We start from the raw sequence: 16,352 nt of genomic DNA on the forward strand, positions 1-16,352 counted from the left end.
TTTTTACATATTTCTATATATTTGGACTTCTTCCAGGATGTGCCATTGTTCAAGTTGCATCATTAGTTATGAAATATGACATCTGTCTTCTAAAGCCATTTATTCTCCTGAGTTTGACAATACAGCCTGGCTTTGTGAGGAAGGAGCCAGCTGGATGACTTCCGGCCCTTCTTTGTAAAAGCTCGTTGTCTAATGTCGCAACAGATGTCCTCCAAACGCTCTGGCTTATGGCTTGCCCAATAGCCTGGTGATTGATTCCAGGGGCCTCAAAGAGGCTGATTTTGGCAGCAGAGGTAAATACAGTCTGGATGTAGGTGTGGGAGGTGGTAAAATGGTAAAACTATCAGCCTTTATCATAGCACAGACAACTAGGTTTTGTTGGGGAGATTGTCTTTGAAGATAAAACCCTTGGCTTAAGCAGAAGAAGCAAAAGAAAGGCCTTTAATGAATTCCTACAGCCCTCTACTGGCCCTCATCATATCTGAGGCAGCAAATAGATAAAGTTTAAATATTTGTTTTCCATTGTCTTAATATTCTGTTAGGATAATTCCCCAGTGGCCCACTTTGCTTTCCTGCCATGTCCTGTTGTACTATTGTAACTTGCAGCTACAAGTACTTCAAAACAGTAGCTTTGGGACAAATAAGACAGATTTTCCTGTATTTTTTTTTTACCTCCTTCCCTAAGATAAGAGAGTGCTATTAATTCTCTAAGTTATAGCATATGTCAAGGTTTTAAATTAACATATTAATAAAGGGACCAATGGGGAAGATATAAGAAGAGTTCCCCCAGGTTCTTGCAGGAAATATGTGTGTGTGTGTGTGTTTGTGCGTGTGTGTGACTAGCAAAATAAAAAATGTTAGACTAAATATGAACCTGGTTCATCTTCTACAAGACAATAAAAGTATAACCCCTCTGTAATACTTTTGGAGTAATTTCCCTACCAGGCTACAAAAACCCTATTCATATGTGCAAACTACCTTACTTTTACAGGACTGCAAATCACTGTGCTTTATCAGTTATGAACTGTGGGTCAAATATCCTGTGACAACAAAGTACCATTTCTCAAGAAAGGAAACTAGTTGGAAACTGCTGTCACCTGGCCACTCAAAGAGTGATGCATTAAAGTTTAAGAAGGCTGCTCTAGGGGAATATTTTAAAAATCAAGCAGTTGCAATTTTTACACTTTCCATGTTTGAGATACATTTTACTTTCTTGATACTTGCCACATGCCACAATAGGGTCAGGGGTAAGCCCAGGTCTCAGCCCTCAGAATGATCCACTAGTTCTAATCACCGGGCCTAAAATGACTAAGTCTTTTCAGCAAGCTCCAGGCAGGCTGTCTTCAGCCAGTTCAGTGCAGTAGGTATCTTCTCCTGCTTCTAGGGGAGGCTCTGGAATTAGGGTTACTGTAGGAAGTCAGCAGGGAGCTCAGTTTGGGACCTGGTTCTGCCATGGTATGTACTAGGGCTTGACATGGATTATTTGCATTAATCCTCACTAAATTCAGATGAGGACAGGCAGCACCACCCTCGTTTCTCAGAGAAGTGCCCAAGAGCATGTGACTAGAAAGCACAAAGATGGGAATGGAAATCAGGCACGATTCCAAATCCCTTCTTCCCTCTGTGTGGTCTTCCATCACAGAGCCACTAGAACTCATAGCTTTCTGATCTAATTCTTCCAATCTCCTTTTACCTCCAAAATTTTTTAATTCATTGATATATTGAACTCTTATAACCTTCATTGCTAATGAAGAGAAATCCTGTCAGATTTACTAATAATCGACATTACTTTGATGCCATTAACTAGCACCAATAATCGACTCTTCGAAACTCCTTTGTACTCTGAGTACGCAGCTCTGAGTTCTAGCTTATCATTTATTACCATTTTGAAAGTAGCTTCTCCCATCATCTGCTTCTCCCACTTGAAACCACCTTCTGGGGAAAAAATGGGAAACTGTGTCTTGTTTATGTTTATATCCCCTGAAGTTAGTAGAGTCATTTACATATATTTAGTGCTTGATGCATGTTTATTGAACTGGACTAAACCAGTAGACATGCAACTGCATCAGGAAACTTCCCAATTGTAGGACTCAATTGTCCAAATTAACCTCTAATATAAATCCATCATTATATGCGTATCCTTATTTTTTTCCCATAAAATAAAACTACCATTCCATTGCACAGTGGAGGATTTATTTCACATATCAATTCTTTCAAATGAGCAGGGTCTTCTGCTCTACATTCTTCCAACTGAGGCAACCAGTAGTGCTCAGCTGAACAAAAATTTGAAAGATAGAGGCATAAGTGATAAGAGAATTGAATGGCAATATGAAACCCTTGATCTGTTTACAAATGATAGTTTCAAAAAAGGAATGTGTCTGTCATAGGGTTGACTTAGGTCAGGGGTTCTAAACTAAGGGCCGCTTTTCAACCTCCTTCCCTCAGAGATATTTGGCAATATCTAGAGACATTTTTGTTGTCATAATGGGTTGAGGAGCAGACTTAATACATTCTTATTGGTTGATTGCCTGGCTTGATGCATGACTTCTGATACCTTCTGCATCTCCACAATTGAATAGTCATTGTCTAATAATAACCAGAGGCACCGCAAATCCCAGAACATTCTTCTGAATCAGTCATAGAGTACGGCTGTTTCAGGACCTTCTTTTTCTCTCAAATTCTGGGCACTTCACCGTCATCTGTCAATTTTCTGTTTATGTATATGCTCATCACACATAACTAGACCATAAATTTCTTGATTCCAGAGACTATATGTCTTACTTCACTGTGCCCAATGGGCCACAATTTCTTATAATTCTGCCTTAAAACACGTCAGCATTCAGGACATGCTAAGGATGATTTATTTTTGGAATGCAATGATTAGATTGTTGATCCTCCATAAATAGTCTCTATGTTAAATTGAAACTAACCAGAATATGAAGTGACCAAAATCGTCCACTCTTTCACTAATTTGAACAAACTAGGATTCATGGTACTTGGCATTCAGGTTTGTGTTCTTGAGGTCAGGGTTTATGTAACTTTAGATGTTTAGGATTAGAGAGGAACTCCTTTAGTTCTGTTTTCTTCCTTGATTCCCTAGCTTGTGAAGATATTGTACTTATCTGAGAAATAAAATAGAGACTTCACTCATACACACACACAAAAAAATCAAAAACAAAAATGAAAGCTGATCTGTTCAGCTAGATAAATTGTGGTTGGTAGGCATGATGGGAGTTTGATGTTTAAAGAATTTTGACAGGAGGATCAGCCCTACATAAGTTTGTGACATATGTAGAGGATATGTCCGGCACTCAACCCTTTAATTCCCTTGACATCCTGTAGTATGTCCACTGTCCCCTCCCCCACCATGCTATCTTCCCACCTTTATCAGAAGTCACTAATGTCTGCACCAGAAGGAACATCTGAGGAACAGTTACTACTTTGGTGCTGAGTAATTTCTTGCCCATACCAGGAACACGTGTATTTTAAAACAGAAACTCAAAAAAGGAATAACTAATAATTGGATTTTAAATATCAGATAATTAGGCTGGGATAGATTTTGAGGAGCCTTTCCTCAGCATCCCTCAAGTGACACTATGTTTAAGCCTGAGACGATAAAACAAGCACCAAAAAGACCTCAGGTTGGAGTCCTGTGAAATGAGAATAGGAGTTTTAAAAATTCGTGTGTAAACTTTTGTTCTCATTATTTCCTGTTCCCAGCTATCAACTGGGAACAAGTACCTTTAGCTTCTAATAGAGGAAGAAAGACAGCTTTTGAGGCTGTTTGAACTTTGCAAGCTTACGTCATCCCAGGAAGCTTAATAATAGAGAAACTACAAGTCATTTAATTTTATTGCTGCCATAAATTGGTTTTCTTTGGGGCTTTTTCTGGTGAGAAATTTAAGTTCAAAAACAGTCTAGAGAATGCACTTTGGAAAGGTCACAGTATCTCTGATGGTAGCAATACTTAGTAAGTCCTTGCTATGTGTCTGGCCCCATCCTGAACACTTCTATTTTCAAACCATGACCCTAAGAGTAGGTTACTCTTCTACTATTACCTCCATGTTCTGGGTGAGGAAGCCCAAGGTCTCACCAAGTAAATGCTAGAGCCAAAACTTGAATCCACATTGCCTGGCTGCGTGTTTTTCAGCCTCTTGCTGTATTGCTTTTCCAATCATCTCCAGGCTGCCTCTGCTGTCTTTAGGGAGTCTTCCCACTGAAGGCGAGTGTCTATGCATGAAGAAAATGAACAATAATTTGCTAAATATGCTAACACAGCTTTTTTTGCTTTCCAGGTTTCGGAGGTGCCCTGGGTTACCTTTCGGGTGCTATAGACTGGGCCCATCTGGAACTGGGAAGACTGCTGGGTACAGAATTCCAGGTCATGTTCTTCTTCTCTGCATTGGTGCTCACTTTGTGTTTTATTGTTCATCTGTGCAGTATCTCTGAAGCCCCACTTACAGATGTTGCAAAGGGCATTCCCCCACAGCAAACCCCTCAGGACCCTCCATTGTCATCAGATGGAATGTACGAGTATGGTTCTATCGAGAAAGTTAAAAATGGTTATGTAAATCGAGAGCTGGCAATGCAGGGAGCAAAAAACAAAAATCATGCTGAACAGGTAAAGATGCAACATTTTTTTCTTTACATGGGAAAAATATTCTTGCTCTTTGTTCTCTTCTTTTTTAAAAAAATTCTTTGTTTTGTGTGTTTGTTTGATGTGAAGAGTTTTGTGGAGTCTAACTGAATTCCCAAATTCCCAGTAGCTATAATCCCTTGGAATTAAAATTTTATATGTCAAAGAAAAATGTCTGCATTTTCCTCTGGTCATCCTGTCTCTTACTCCTCTCAGAGCATCCAACCAAGGAAGATGAAGCCAATGGAGAAAGGTTAGGCCACAAGAGAAGGCTAAAATCATCCTTAGGCCAGAAGAAATATCCTCTTAGATTAGGATCATAAATTAGAAATTTTTTCCTCCAAATGGTAGCATCCTTGGGTTGGTGACTGAGTTGGGCATATTGAATTTACCTGTCATGAGTTGACTGGATATTTTAGTTCATTTTAAGTGAACTGCACAGAGAATTCATCAGCTTAAAATCTGAAATAAAACTCAACTAACTGCCAGAGAAATGAGACCACGTTCAGATGAAATGATCAGAGAAGAGACTAGAATGAAGCTGAGCAATATAGTAGCTAATAATCCCATGGGACTATTTAAATTAAAATAAAAATAAAATTAGAACTTCATTTCTTCAGTTGCTTTAGCTACGTTTCAAATGTGCAAAGGCCCCATAGGCTTATAGCTAAAATATAGGGCGGTGCAGATGTAAGACATTCTCATCATTGTAGAAAGTTCTATTGGACAACACAGAGGAAGTAATTGCATTTACCTTCAAGCTAAAATTGAATGCTAAAACCTCAGGGATATAGAACAAAGGATTCCTTGATTGACAAAAGGTTGTAGAAGACTTAAGTTCAAATCTTGGTTCCTCTAGCTGCTGACCTGTGTTATTCATTCAATGAATCACAAATAACTACTTGCTATAGGGGAACCTAAAGATAAAGAGCGCAGTGCTTAAATCCTGGCTATACCATCTCTGGATTGCATGACTTTGGGCATTTACATTTCTGTTAAATGAGAAAATGATTCCATCTACCTACAAGGGTTTTGTGCAGGTCACAGGGGCTAATCCATGTAAAGTTACTTAGAGTGTTTGCTACCACATAGTAAGCTGTTGGGTTTAGGTCTTGTTATTATGACCCGGACAGAACACTGAGTGCTTTAAACACAAACAGGGGACACAAATCTGGACTCCAACAACTTTCAGACAAGCTCAGTAAATCTCACCTTCCTGTGAGGTCAGCTTCTCTTGTTGATTTGGCCAGTCTATTTTCTAGGATTGTTAGGATGTTCAACTAAGAAAAAGCATGCAAAGACACTTTTTCAAACTTCACGTAAGTATATCAACACATTATAATCATTATTCATTTAACAAACAGCTTGGGGTACTGAGTATGTGCAAAGTGCTGTACTAGATATTTGGGGACCATAAAACTGACAAATGTCCAGTCTATATGCCCAAGAATTTATAGCCAAACAGGTGGCATAAGTCGTTTATATCATGACTCATAATCCATGATAGAACATGGTAAATTCTATAGAAACAATGTATCAGTTCAGCTCTTTTAAAAAGGCACCAAGATAGGATTTGACATGTAAGAGATTCATTGGAGAAAACAGCATGAAAGATAAGGTGGAGAAAGTAGAAATAGGAAGGGAAAGTCTTCTTATCTTGATGTAAGTCAAACACCTGTGAAAGGAGAAAGGAAAGGAAAGAGGATAGGGTAGGAAGCCTCTCAGATGCAGTAAAGTTCCAAGAAAGCTTCACCCAGGCCAAATGGGAGTCCTCCAGCCAAAGTAGCTCCTTAGAGGAGTCCCAACTCTTGTAGGAACAGGCTAGCACTAATACCCCCCGTCTTGCTTAGTCACTATCTGGGAACAGCCAGGAAAAGGGTGACCTTGGGAGGAACAGGTACAGGAACAGAGTTCCTTGGCAGGAACAGGAGCAATGGATCCAGAAAGGCAGCATTCGGAGCTGTCGATCAACTGTGTTTCCTCCAGTAGGTGACCCAAATGGCACATTTCCAAGGTGGCCACAAATGGCATAATAACAATTGCTTTTAGTTTTAAAGAGGGAAGGATTGTGCCTAAATAAATGGAGAGAGGGGTTATGGAGATGATCGCCCCTGAGTTCTGCCTTGAATGATAGTTAGGATTTGAATAGATATTTTTGGGGAAAAATAATTCTGACAGAAGAGCATCAGCAAAGCCACAGATATAAAAAAAAATATTTTAAAAGCATGAAGCATATTTGCAGAAAGTGTAAGTGGTACTGTAGATCATAGAGTTTGTAACTTTAGAACTAAAGTTAGGAAAGCAAATTGGAGACAGATTTTGGATGCTTTTGAATGCCAGCATAAGAACTAAAATTTTATTAGGTAGATGATGGAGGTCCATCAAAACTAGTGGGGCAGAGGACTCACTGATGTTAGCTTTTTTTTTTTTTTTTTTGGTCTTTTTTGTTGTTGATATTAATCTGGCTGCTGACTACTGACTACAGGGAATAAAGAGGAGGGTGTATTTGGGTGAACAATAAGATTTCTTGGAATGGGTTTGCACTGTGTGCATGGTTCATTCACTTGTACATTATTTTATTCATTCAATAGTTATTAGTTACCCCTGCCAGACCCAATGCTGAGCATCAGAAGACTGTAGTGAACACCAGAGCCCTTGTTCTACCCCATGGAGTTGTCACCTAGCAAAGCGTGCCTATGTGTTATTTTGTTTTCTTAATCAAAGTTTAATTTTTGAATAATTTTAGATTTACAAAAAAGTTGCAGATAGTAGAGAGAGTTCCTATCTATGCTTTACCAGCTTCTCTCTTATGTTAACGTCATAGACAACCATGTACATTTGTTAAAACTAAGAAATTAACACTGCTTCAGTACTGTTAGGTAAACAGCAGACTTATTTGAATTTCACCGTTTTTCTACTAATGTCCTTTTTTTAAAAAAAAATATTTCCATAGGTTATGGGGGAACAGGTGGCGGTTGGTTACATGAGTAAGTTCTTTAGTGGTGATTTGTGAGATTTTGGTGCACCCATCACCTGAGCAGTACACACTGCACCCAATTTGTAATCTTTTATCCCTCATCCCCTTTCCACCCTTACCCCCTGAGTCCCCAACATCCATTGTGTCACTCTTATGCCTTTGCATCCTCATAGCTTAGCTCCCACTTTTGACTAAGAACATACAATGTTTGGTTTTCCATTCCTGAGTTACTTCACTTAGAATAATATTCTTCAATCTCATCTAGGTCACTGTGAATGCCATTAATTCATTCCTTTTATGGCTGAGTACTATTCCATCATATATATAAAAAATACTTGCACACTCATGTTTACAGCAGCACAGTTCGCAATTGCAAAAACGTGGAACCAACCTAAATGCCCATCAATCAAAGAGTGAATAAAAAACTGTGATATATATATATGTATATATATGTGTGTGTGTGTATATGTATATACACATATATATATGTCACAAGAATGGCAATAATACAAAAACAGATGTTGATGTGGATGCAGTGAACAGGGGACACTTCTACACTGCTGGTGGGGATGTAAACTTGTACAACCACTATGGAAAACAGTGTGGCAATTCCTTGAAGAACTGAAAGGTATCTCATTGTGGTTTTGATTTGCATTTTCCTGATGGCCATCTCACATCAGTCAGAATGGCAATCATTAAAAAGTCAGGAAACAACAGGTGCTGGAGAGGATTTGGAGAAGTAGGAACACTTTTACACTGTTGGTGGGACTGTAAACTAGTTCAGCCATTGTGGAGGACAGTGTGGCATTTCCTCAAGGATCTAGAACTACAAATACCATTTGACCCAGCCATCCCATTACTGGGTATATACCCAAAGGATTACAAATCGTGCTCTATAAAAACACATGCACATGTATGTTTATTGTGGCACTATCCGCAATAGCAAAGACTTGGAACAACCCAAATGCCCATCAATGATAGCCTGGATAAGAAAATGTGGCACATATACACCATGGAATACTATGCAGTCATAAGAAAGGATGAGTTCATGTCCTTTGTAGGGACATGGATGCAGCTGGAAACCATCATTCTCAGCAAACTATCGCAAGAACAGAAAACCAAACACCGCATGTTCTCACCTGGGAATTGAACAATGAGAACACTTGGACACAGGAAGGGGAACATCACACACCAGGGCCTATTGTGGGGTGGGGGGTTGGGGGAGGGATAGCATTAGGAGATATACCTAATGTAAATGTCGAGTTAATGGGTGCAGTGCACCAGCATGGCACACGTATACATATGTAACAAACCTGCACATTGTGAACATGTACCCTAGAACTTAAAGTACAATAAAAAAAGAAAAAGAAAAAGAACTGAAAGTAGAACTACCATTTGATCCAGCTATCCCATTTCTGGTAATATCCTTTTTCTGATCCAATCTAGGATACCACATTACATTTAGCTAAGTGGTTTACAAAACTAAAAACTGTACTTTATTTTAATGGTATTTTAAGGATTTTTTTTTTTTTTTTTATGTATAGTCAGTAGAAAACCTCATTTTTTTGTATTCAGTTATGTATATGAATAAAAGCAATACATCTTAGCTGTTAGTTATAAAATTCTGTAAGTAGTTTTTCCTCGAGATCAAGCGCTTCCTCCAGTATTGTTTACTCTGTTCATTTGCTTAGCATTTTTCCAAAATAAATGCAAAAGTAAACTTCGACGCTGCTTATGTTTGAATTGGCAAAATGGTTGAGTATGATCTGCTGAAAGAAGGCCTCATTCTATCACCGTGACTGCCTTGGAATTGAGTTGCCACAGCACATCAACCTGCCTCTCCCCATGCCACTTGATAGGAGAATGCAGTTGAAGAGAGTAATCTATTCATCTGATTCCAACAGTAGCTCCTATTTTAGGATGAGTGCAGCGTTTTCCATAACTATAAGAGTGCAAGGAGGAACTATGAGGTCATTGGGATAAAGCCTTCATTTTATCTCGATCACACAAGTGGAGAAAATATGAGATTTTAGGTCTCCTAATGCCTGGACTCAACCCTCTTTCCCAACACCAGACTGCTTGGTGGATAATACCTATACTCCTTGCCCCTCCTTCACCAACAAACCAGAACTCTAAGATTCCTAGTTGGACTGGAGCCCTTTGTGCATTTATGCAGGACAGCCAGAGAATCATGGAATATCTATATGATAAAATTCATGCAGTCATTAAAAATATATGTTTCTGAAGGTTTAATAAAAATATATCAGGTAAAATATACATTACATACACAAAACAATCTTTACTTTGGGAGAAAACAAAGCTGTATACATAGAGGAAAAATGGAAAGGAAATAATACCAAAAATGAAAAGTCTGGATGATAGGCTCACAGGAAGCTCTAATTTTCTATTTTTAAATTCTGCAATACATCCAAAATTTCTATAATAGATAAAAAATAAGGAAAAAAGTAATCAAATAATGTGAAAGCAAAAATTTTAAAATAATGTGGTGGTTTGGGGAACAAAACAAGATGAGGTTTTACTAAAGGTAAGTATATACGTGATAACAGATAACACCCTGATAGATTATCTGCCTCTTTGATGTCCCCTTAGATAGACTGGGACTCCCCCTCCAAGAGTTGCATAGACAGGGGTTGTCTCACCCATTCAGAGGCTACTGTGAGGATCAAATGAAATCAACTGAGTGGAAGCCTTTTGAAAGGCATGGAACTCCCACACGAGTACAAAAATAAATACAACAGATACTACAAACTTACTAGTAGGGGCCACATAAAAAATGTTGCAGGCTCTGAATGATTTCATTATTTGGTTTAAAAAACAAATTGAGACCAATACAGTGGCTCATTCCTGTAGTCCCAGCAACTCATGAGGCCGAGGTGGGAGGATGCATTGAGCCCAAGTGTTTGATGCTGCAGTGAGCTGTGATCATGCCACTGCACACTTATCGGAGCAACAGAGTGAAACCCCACCTCTAAAAATATAAATAAATAAGCAAATAAAATAAGACAAAAAGATAAAGTAAGAATAAAGCACAGAGTAATACATCTTACTCTCAAAGCCATGGATTTGCACTTCTCTTCCAAATGTGTGCCCTGGGAGGTCTCCAGTCAAGCAAAAGAAGTCTGCATGTTTCCAGGGTCAGGGCCAAGGCTGCAGGGCTGTTATTGTTTGCCAAAGACATTGCTTTCCAAAATAAGGGTGGCTGTGTAATTTAAGAACAAATTTTTCTTTTTTTAATGGCAAGAGGGCTGAATTATTTCACGAGTTTAAACCAGATCTCATAAAATCTATCTCCAATTCCTCCATGCCATCAGTTGCTCCCTTTAACATTTAAATAGTCTCCTTTTGAGGGCACATTTGTGAAGTTTTCTTTCTCCCTGATAGACTCTGTACCTTTTTCGCTTGTAAATTCATCACCACCCAGTCTACAGCTGACAGTGGTACAAAATAAATGCAGTAAAACAACTCCCAAGGTTTCAGAATGATTAAAAGGGTTTTACAAGGGAATTGATGAGTCAGGAATAATATGCTAGCTGAGTTTTTATTCTGAGTTACAATATACAAAGGGGCTTTGAATATTTATACTCCCAGCTTTTACAGAAACACTAGGCACATTTTGAAAGCTCATATTTATTTTTAGAAGAAAGGACAAATTAGGCTAACAATGAAAGCAGGCTGAAAATTATGTATAAGTCAGAAGCATATATTAATATTTAGAATGAGGCTGAATACTTGTTGGCCAGATTCACTTTCTCAGTTTTGCATTTTTGGAAAGAGAGGAAGGAAAGTGAAGACAAACCATCTAGTTGGAGGCATGAAAACCAGGCTGTTGTTTCTTGGGCTATGTTGTTAGCTGCTTCTTTCTGTGGTTGAGGAAAAAGTAGTAATTCTGAACTTCATTTCTGTTATAATCATTTATTTTTACAGGTACCATATTCTACTTGCAGAAAAACAGTTATTTTCCTTCAATCCAGGGACATGTCTGTAGTGTTTAACACTTATTATCAGAAAATGACTATAGTTATGGTCAGTGGGCTAGATACTGCAAGACTGATGAATTTGAAAAAATCAACTTACACAACAGAACTAAAATGGGTGAATATAATTTTCCGCAACAAAGAAGTAAAATGCATGATTGTATAAGGTTAAGAAGTATAAAAAATATGCTGTTACAGTTAAAATAGAAAATCTCAGTAGACTGTCTTATAAACTAGCCAGTACTCAATGTCATGATTCAGAATAAATAAAAATATGACAAGAAAGACCCATTACCAAATTTTGTCTGATGTTTATGGTATCAGTGTCTTCAGGGAAGCTAATCACTTAATATTCCCAAGGTTTCTTTCTTCTCTTATATGACAAGATGCTAAAGGCTATTATCATTCTTGGTATTTCAAAACAATTGTATCAATAGTTTAAAGTTTCTCATTCTCTCCATGTTTCTGAAACCAAAACAACTATAGCTTCTGGTTTTAACCTAATTTAAATCTAAATTAAATAATCAGGGGCCTATATATTCATTTTTTACATATATGTGTGTGGGATGGGCCTTCCTAAAGTCAATGGAAAAATCAAATGAGAAGATAAAACTTAAAAAGAATAAACTTTACTTCTTAATATAAGCTCCATTGAGTTCATTGCTTTCTTTTGTAAGCAATGATACCAGGCATTTAGCCCATCCCTAAAGAACTGGGGGTCCTGGAGATTTAGCCATGTCAATGCAGTCTTTTTTACATTATTAACTGAAAAATCATGGGTGCCCTTCATAGATTTTTTAAGATTATGAAACAGAAGTCAGAAGGAGCTAAATCAGGACTGCAGAGTTGATGCCTAAAGACATTCCATCAAAACTATCACAACATTGCCCTTGTTTGATGAGAGGAATGAGCAGGAGCATTGTTATGGTGGACAAAGACTTTCTGGCGAAGCTTTTATGGGTGTTTTTCTGCTAAAGCTTTGGCTAACTTTCTCAAGACACTCTCATAGTAAGTAGATAGTATCAATCTTTGGCCTTTCAGAAAGTCAACAAGCAAAATGCCTGAGCATCCCCAAAAAACTGTTGTCATGGTCTTTTCTCTTGACCTGTCTGCTTTTGCTTTGACTGGACCATTTCTATCTCTTGGTAGCCATTGCTTTGATTGTGCTTTGTTTTCAGGATCATACTGATAAAGCCATGTTTCATCTCCTGTTACAACTTTTTGAAGAAAAGTTTCAGGATCTTGATCCTACATGTTTAAAATTTTCATTGAAAGCTCTGCTCTTGTCTGAAGTTGATCTGGGCACAATACTTTTGGTACTCATTGAGTGGAAGGTTTGCTGAACCTTAACTTTTCAGTCACAATTATGTAAACTGAACCAACTGAGATGTCTATGGTGTTGACTATTATTTCTGCCAGTAATTGTCAGTCCTTTTCAATTAGGGCATAAACAAGATTAACTTTTTTATTTGCAAATTGATGTGGATGGTCTGCCCCTGAGGACTTCATCTTTAACACCATCTGGTTCCTTCCTAAAATGAGTTATCCATTTGTAAACTGCTGATTTCTTTGGGACATTGTCTTCATAAACTTAAAAAAAACATATGTGATTTCACCATTCTTCCACCAAAGCTTCACCATAAGTGATGTTTATTCCAGCTTCAATTTTGGTAGAATTCACGTGGCTCTGTTAGGGGCTGTTTTCAAACTGATGTCTTATCCTTCTTGGTGCCTCAAACTAAATCTTCTTCAGACATACTATAGCAAGTTGGTATGAGTTTATTTTGCTTCAAAAATTTTTTTGAAATCCATACATAATTTTTTCATAGTATGCATTTTCCGTTAACATATTGAAGACCCCTCCTGTGTGTGTGTGTGTGTGTGTGCGTGCGCATGTGTGTGTGCATGTATAAATATATATATTTGAGTTCTACATTGTTCTTACTTCTAACTCAATTAGGGCTCATTAACACATTTCTGCTATCATTAGAATCCAGAGAAATAACCTGGGTGGAGACAGCTGGCTAAGAACAGGGAGCTGACTGGCTCTCTGTATTAATGCTCTAGTAAATAAAAAATTTTCACAAACTTAGCTGCTTAAAACAACATCAGTTTATTATCTCACAGTTCCGTAGATCAGAGGCCTGGGTGAGCTGCACTAGGTTTTCTGCACAAGGTCTTACAAGTGTGAAGTCGAAGTGTTAGCAGAGCTGTATTCTCATTTGGAAGCTCAGTGGGAGAAGCCTGCCTCTAAGCACATTCAGGATGTTGGCAGAATGCAGTTCCCTGTGGTTTTAGGACTGAGGTCCCTGCTTTCTTGTGGACTGTTGGCCTGGAGTTGTTCTCAGCCCCTAAATGTCACTCTCAGGTCCTTTTCATGTGGCTTCCTCCACCTTCAAAGCAGGCATTTCTTATGCTTTGAGTTGCTCTGACTTTCCCTTCTACTACCAACTGGAGAAAATTCTGTACTTTTCAAGGGATCATGGGATTTGGTTAGGATCACCCAGATAACCTCCCTTTCAATTAACTTAAGGTCAGCTGACTAGTTACCTTAATTATTAATATATCTGCAAATCCCTTTGCCATGTAACAGCACATAATCACAGAGATGACATTAGGGGACCAAGATCATGACAGACATCTTGGGTTTGCCTACTGTGCTCTCATAGTTAAGAGACCCAAGAATTATAATCATCTAAGAGCTGGCTTATGACTGTGAGCTTTGTCCTTCTGTAGCAGTTCTGTCATTCAGAGATAGGATGCTCAATGTCTCCTACACCTTGGCCTGAAGCTAGCGTCATTCTCATTCTCTTTGCCCTTGGGTCCAAAGCCTCATTCTGGGCCTGAAACTGCTAAGCCGTCACTCACGGTTAACAGAATACCTCCTGTGAGTCTACTCCAGGGAAACCTAGTTCCATGTCCAGGAAAAGTGACACTTCGTGTGATGGCTGACTGACAAATACATAATATGGCTGTGCGCTCTGGCTCCCTTAGCAGGCTGAGTTTCTGCAGTGAAGGTCACACCTCTGTTTCATGTTTTATTTCAGACTTGCAGGGAAATGACATTAAAGTCACTGCTGAGAGCACTGGTGAGCATGCCTTCTCACTACCGCTACCTTTGCATCAGCCACCTCATTGGATGGACGGCCTTCCTGTCCAACATGCTCTTCTTCACAGATTTCATGGGCCAGGTAATGAACGTGTCTGTGCACACACTCACTGTTACACATCATTTACTCCATTAATACCTGTTGAGGTTCTTCTGGGTTATCCTCTAAGATTGGCACAGTAAGAATGTAGGAAAGAGTGCCATCAAGAAGCTGGCTTACAGACAGGTCTAGAAACATGCCACTGGACAACTAGAGGACACTACGAAGTCTGCCAGTATTTAATCAAATGCAACAAATAGGGCAAATTGATGTGAGCCGTACCAATCATGGCAGGCTTCAAGAAGGAGGGGCAGGGCTCAGGCTGGGCATGGTGGATCATGCCTGTAATCTCAGTACTTTTGGAGTCCAAGGTGGAAGAATCATTTGAGGCCAGGAGTTTAAGCATGCAGTGACCTATGATTGTGCTGCTGTACTCCATTGTGAGTGACAGAGCAAGACCCTGTCTCTTAAAAAATAAAATATAGTAATAAATACAAATAAAAAAGTGAAGTATGGTCTGGGCCTTGAAGGGTTAGTAGGAGTTAGAGGAGTATGAGAGAGGGAGAAAACATTCCAAGCAGGAACAGGAATGGCCCATGTGGAGGTGAGTCAGAAGCCGATTGACTGTAGCAGAAGATGAGTGGTGGGATTACCTAAGTAAGGTGGGACCAGCTGTAAGATGGAAGGAGGAATGTTAAGGATGTGAGAGAGCGTTGCTGAGACCTGATGCAGCAAGCATTAGATTTCTGATAGGTCCTTGAATGAAGATGTGATAGGATGGAAGGGGCGACTTGGTCATGACAGCATCAGCTCTGTACTCTAGAAAGGGTCCCTCAGGCAGGGACATTTGCCCCCCAGGGGTGGAGAAGCAGAGTGCATGAGAATGGGTTCTTACTACATTGCATTTGTACCTCAACAGCCTCCAACCTCTCTTTCAGATTGTGTATGGTGGGGATCCCTATAGTGCACACAACTCCACAGAGTTTCTCATCTACGAAAGAGGAGTCGAGGTTGGATGTTGGGGCTTGTGCATCAACTCCGTGTTTTCCTCACTTTATTCTTGTAAGTCTCTCTCTCTCCTAAGGATGTCTTCTAAAAGTTTCTGGTCTAGCACAACTTGGATTTGATATTTCTATGTGTATTCTCTACTGTTTAAAATACCAGATTCTTAATAAATCTATGGACGTCAGGGAAAACTATTACCTTAGAAAGGACCATAGGAAGCATCCTTTTATCATCATGAATTCTAGGTGTCATTTTTCTCACTGATTACTTTGCACGTGGAATCAGTGGGTTCCTGATCAAGTTTCTCTGGGAAATAAAAGGGAATCTTTACAAGATGAAGTGTTGGATGGATGAGTCCCAGCAGGTTCATGTTCTACTGGAGCAAGATCGTTGGTGGCATTTCATAGACAGGCATATCAGATTTGTAGATGACACAGAAGAGAAGTGATGTTAACATGACAGGTGACAAAGTCAGCATGCAAATGACCTTAGCTCAGATGTGTAGCTGGGTAGGTTATAGGAGCACCACACCAGGATTGAGGACATCTGGCTTTCCTTCCCAGGTGCCAGCTTTTCTGAGCCTCTTAACC

At 39.1% G+C, this 16,352-nt stretch overlaps 1 protein-coding gene across 2 annotated transcripts in view; it reads left to right on the forward strand.

The window, feature by feature from the left end:
- The window catches only part of SLC45A2 (solute carrier family 45, member 2), a 39,842-nt gene that overhangs the window by 17,002 nt on the left and 6,488 nt on the right, over positions 1–16,352 (forward strand). Inside the window, exons 3-5 of one of the 2 annotated variants that reach the window (XM_011969125.1) lie at positions 4,296–4,621; positions 14,656–14,799; positions 15,696–15,819. In XM_011969125.1, the coding sequence (XP_011824515.1) occupies positions 4,296–4,621; positions 14,656–14,799; positions 15,696–15,819 (594 nt within the window). Of the gene's footprint in view, positions 1–4,295; positions 4,622–14,655; positions 14,800–15,695; positions 15,965–16,352 lie in introns of those variants that run through there. The other variant, XM_011969126.1, reaches the window with a different exon arrangement.

This window comes from Mandrillus leucophaeus, unplaced genomic scaffold (assembly GCF_000951045.1).
Source record: "Mandrillus leucophaeus isolate KB7577 unplaced genomic scaffold, Mleu.le_1.0 Scaffold873, whole genome shotgun sequence".
NCBI classification, from domain to species: Eukaryota; Metazoa; Chordata; class Mammalia; order Primates; family Cercopithecidae; genus Mandrillus; species Mandrillus leucophaeus.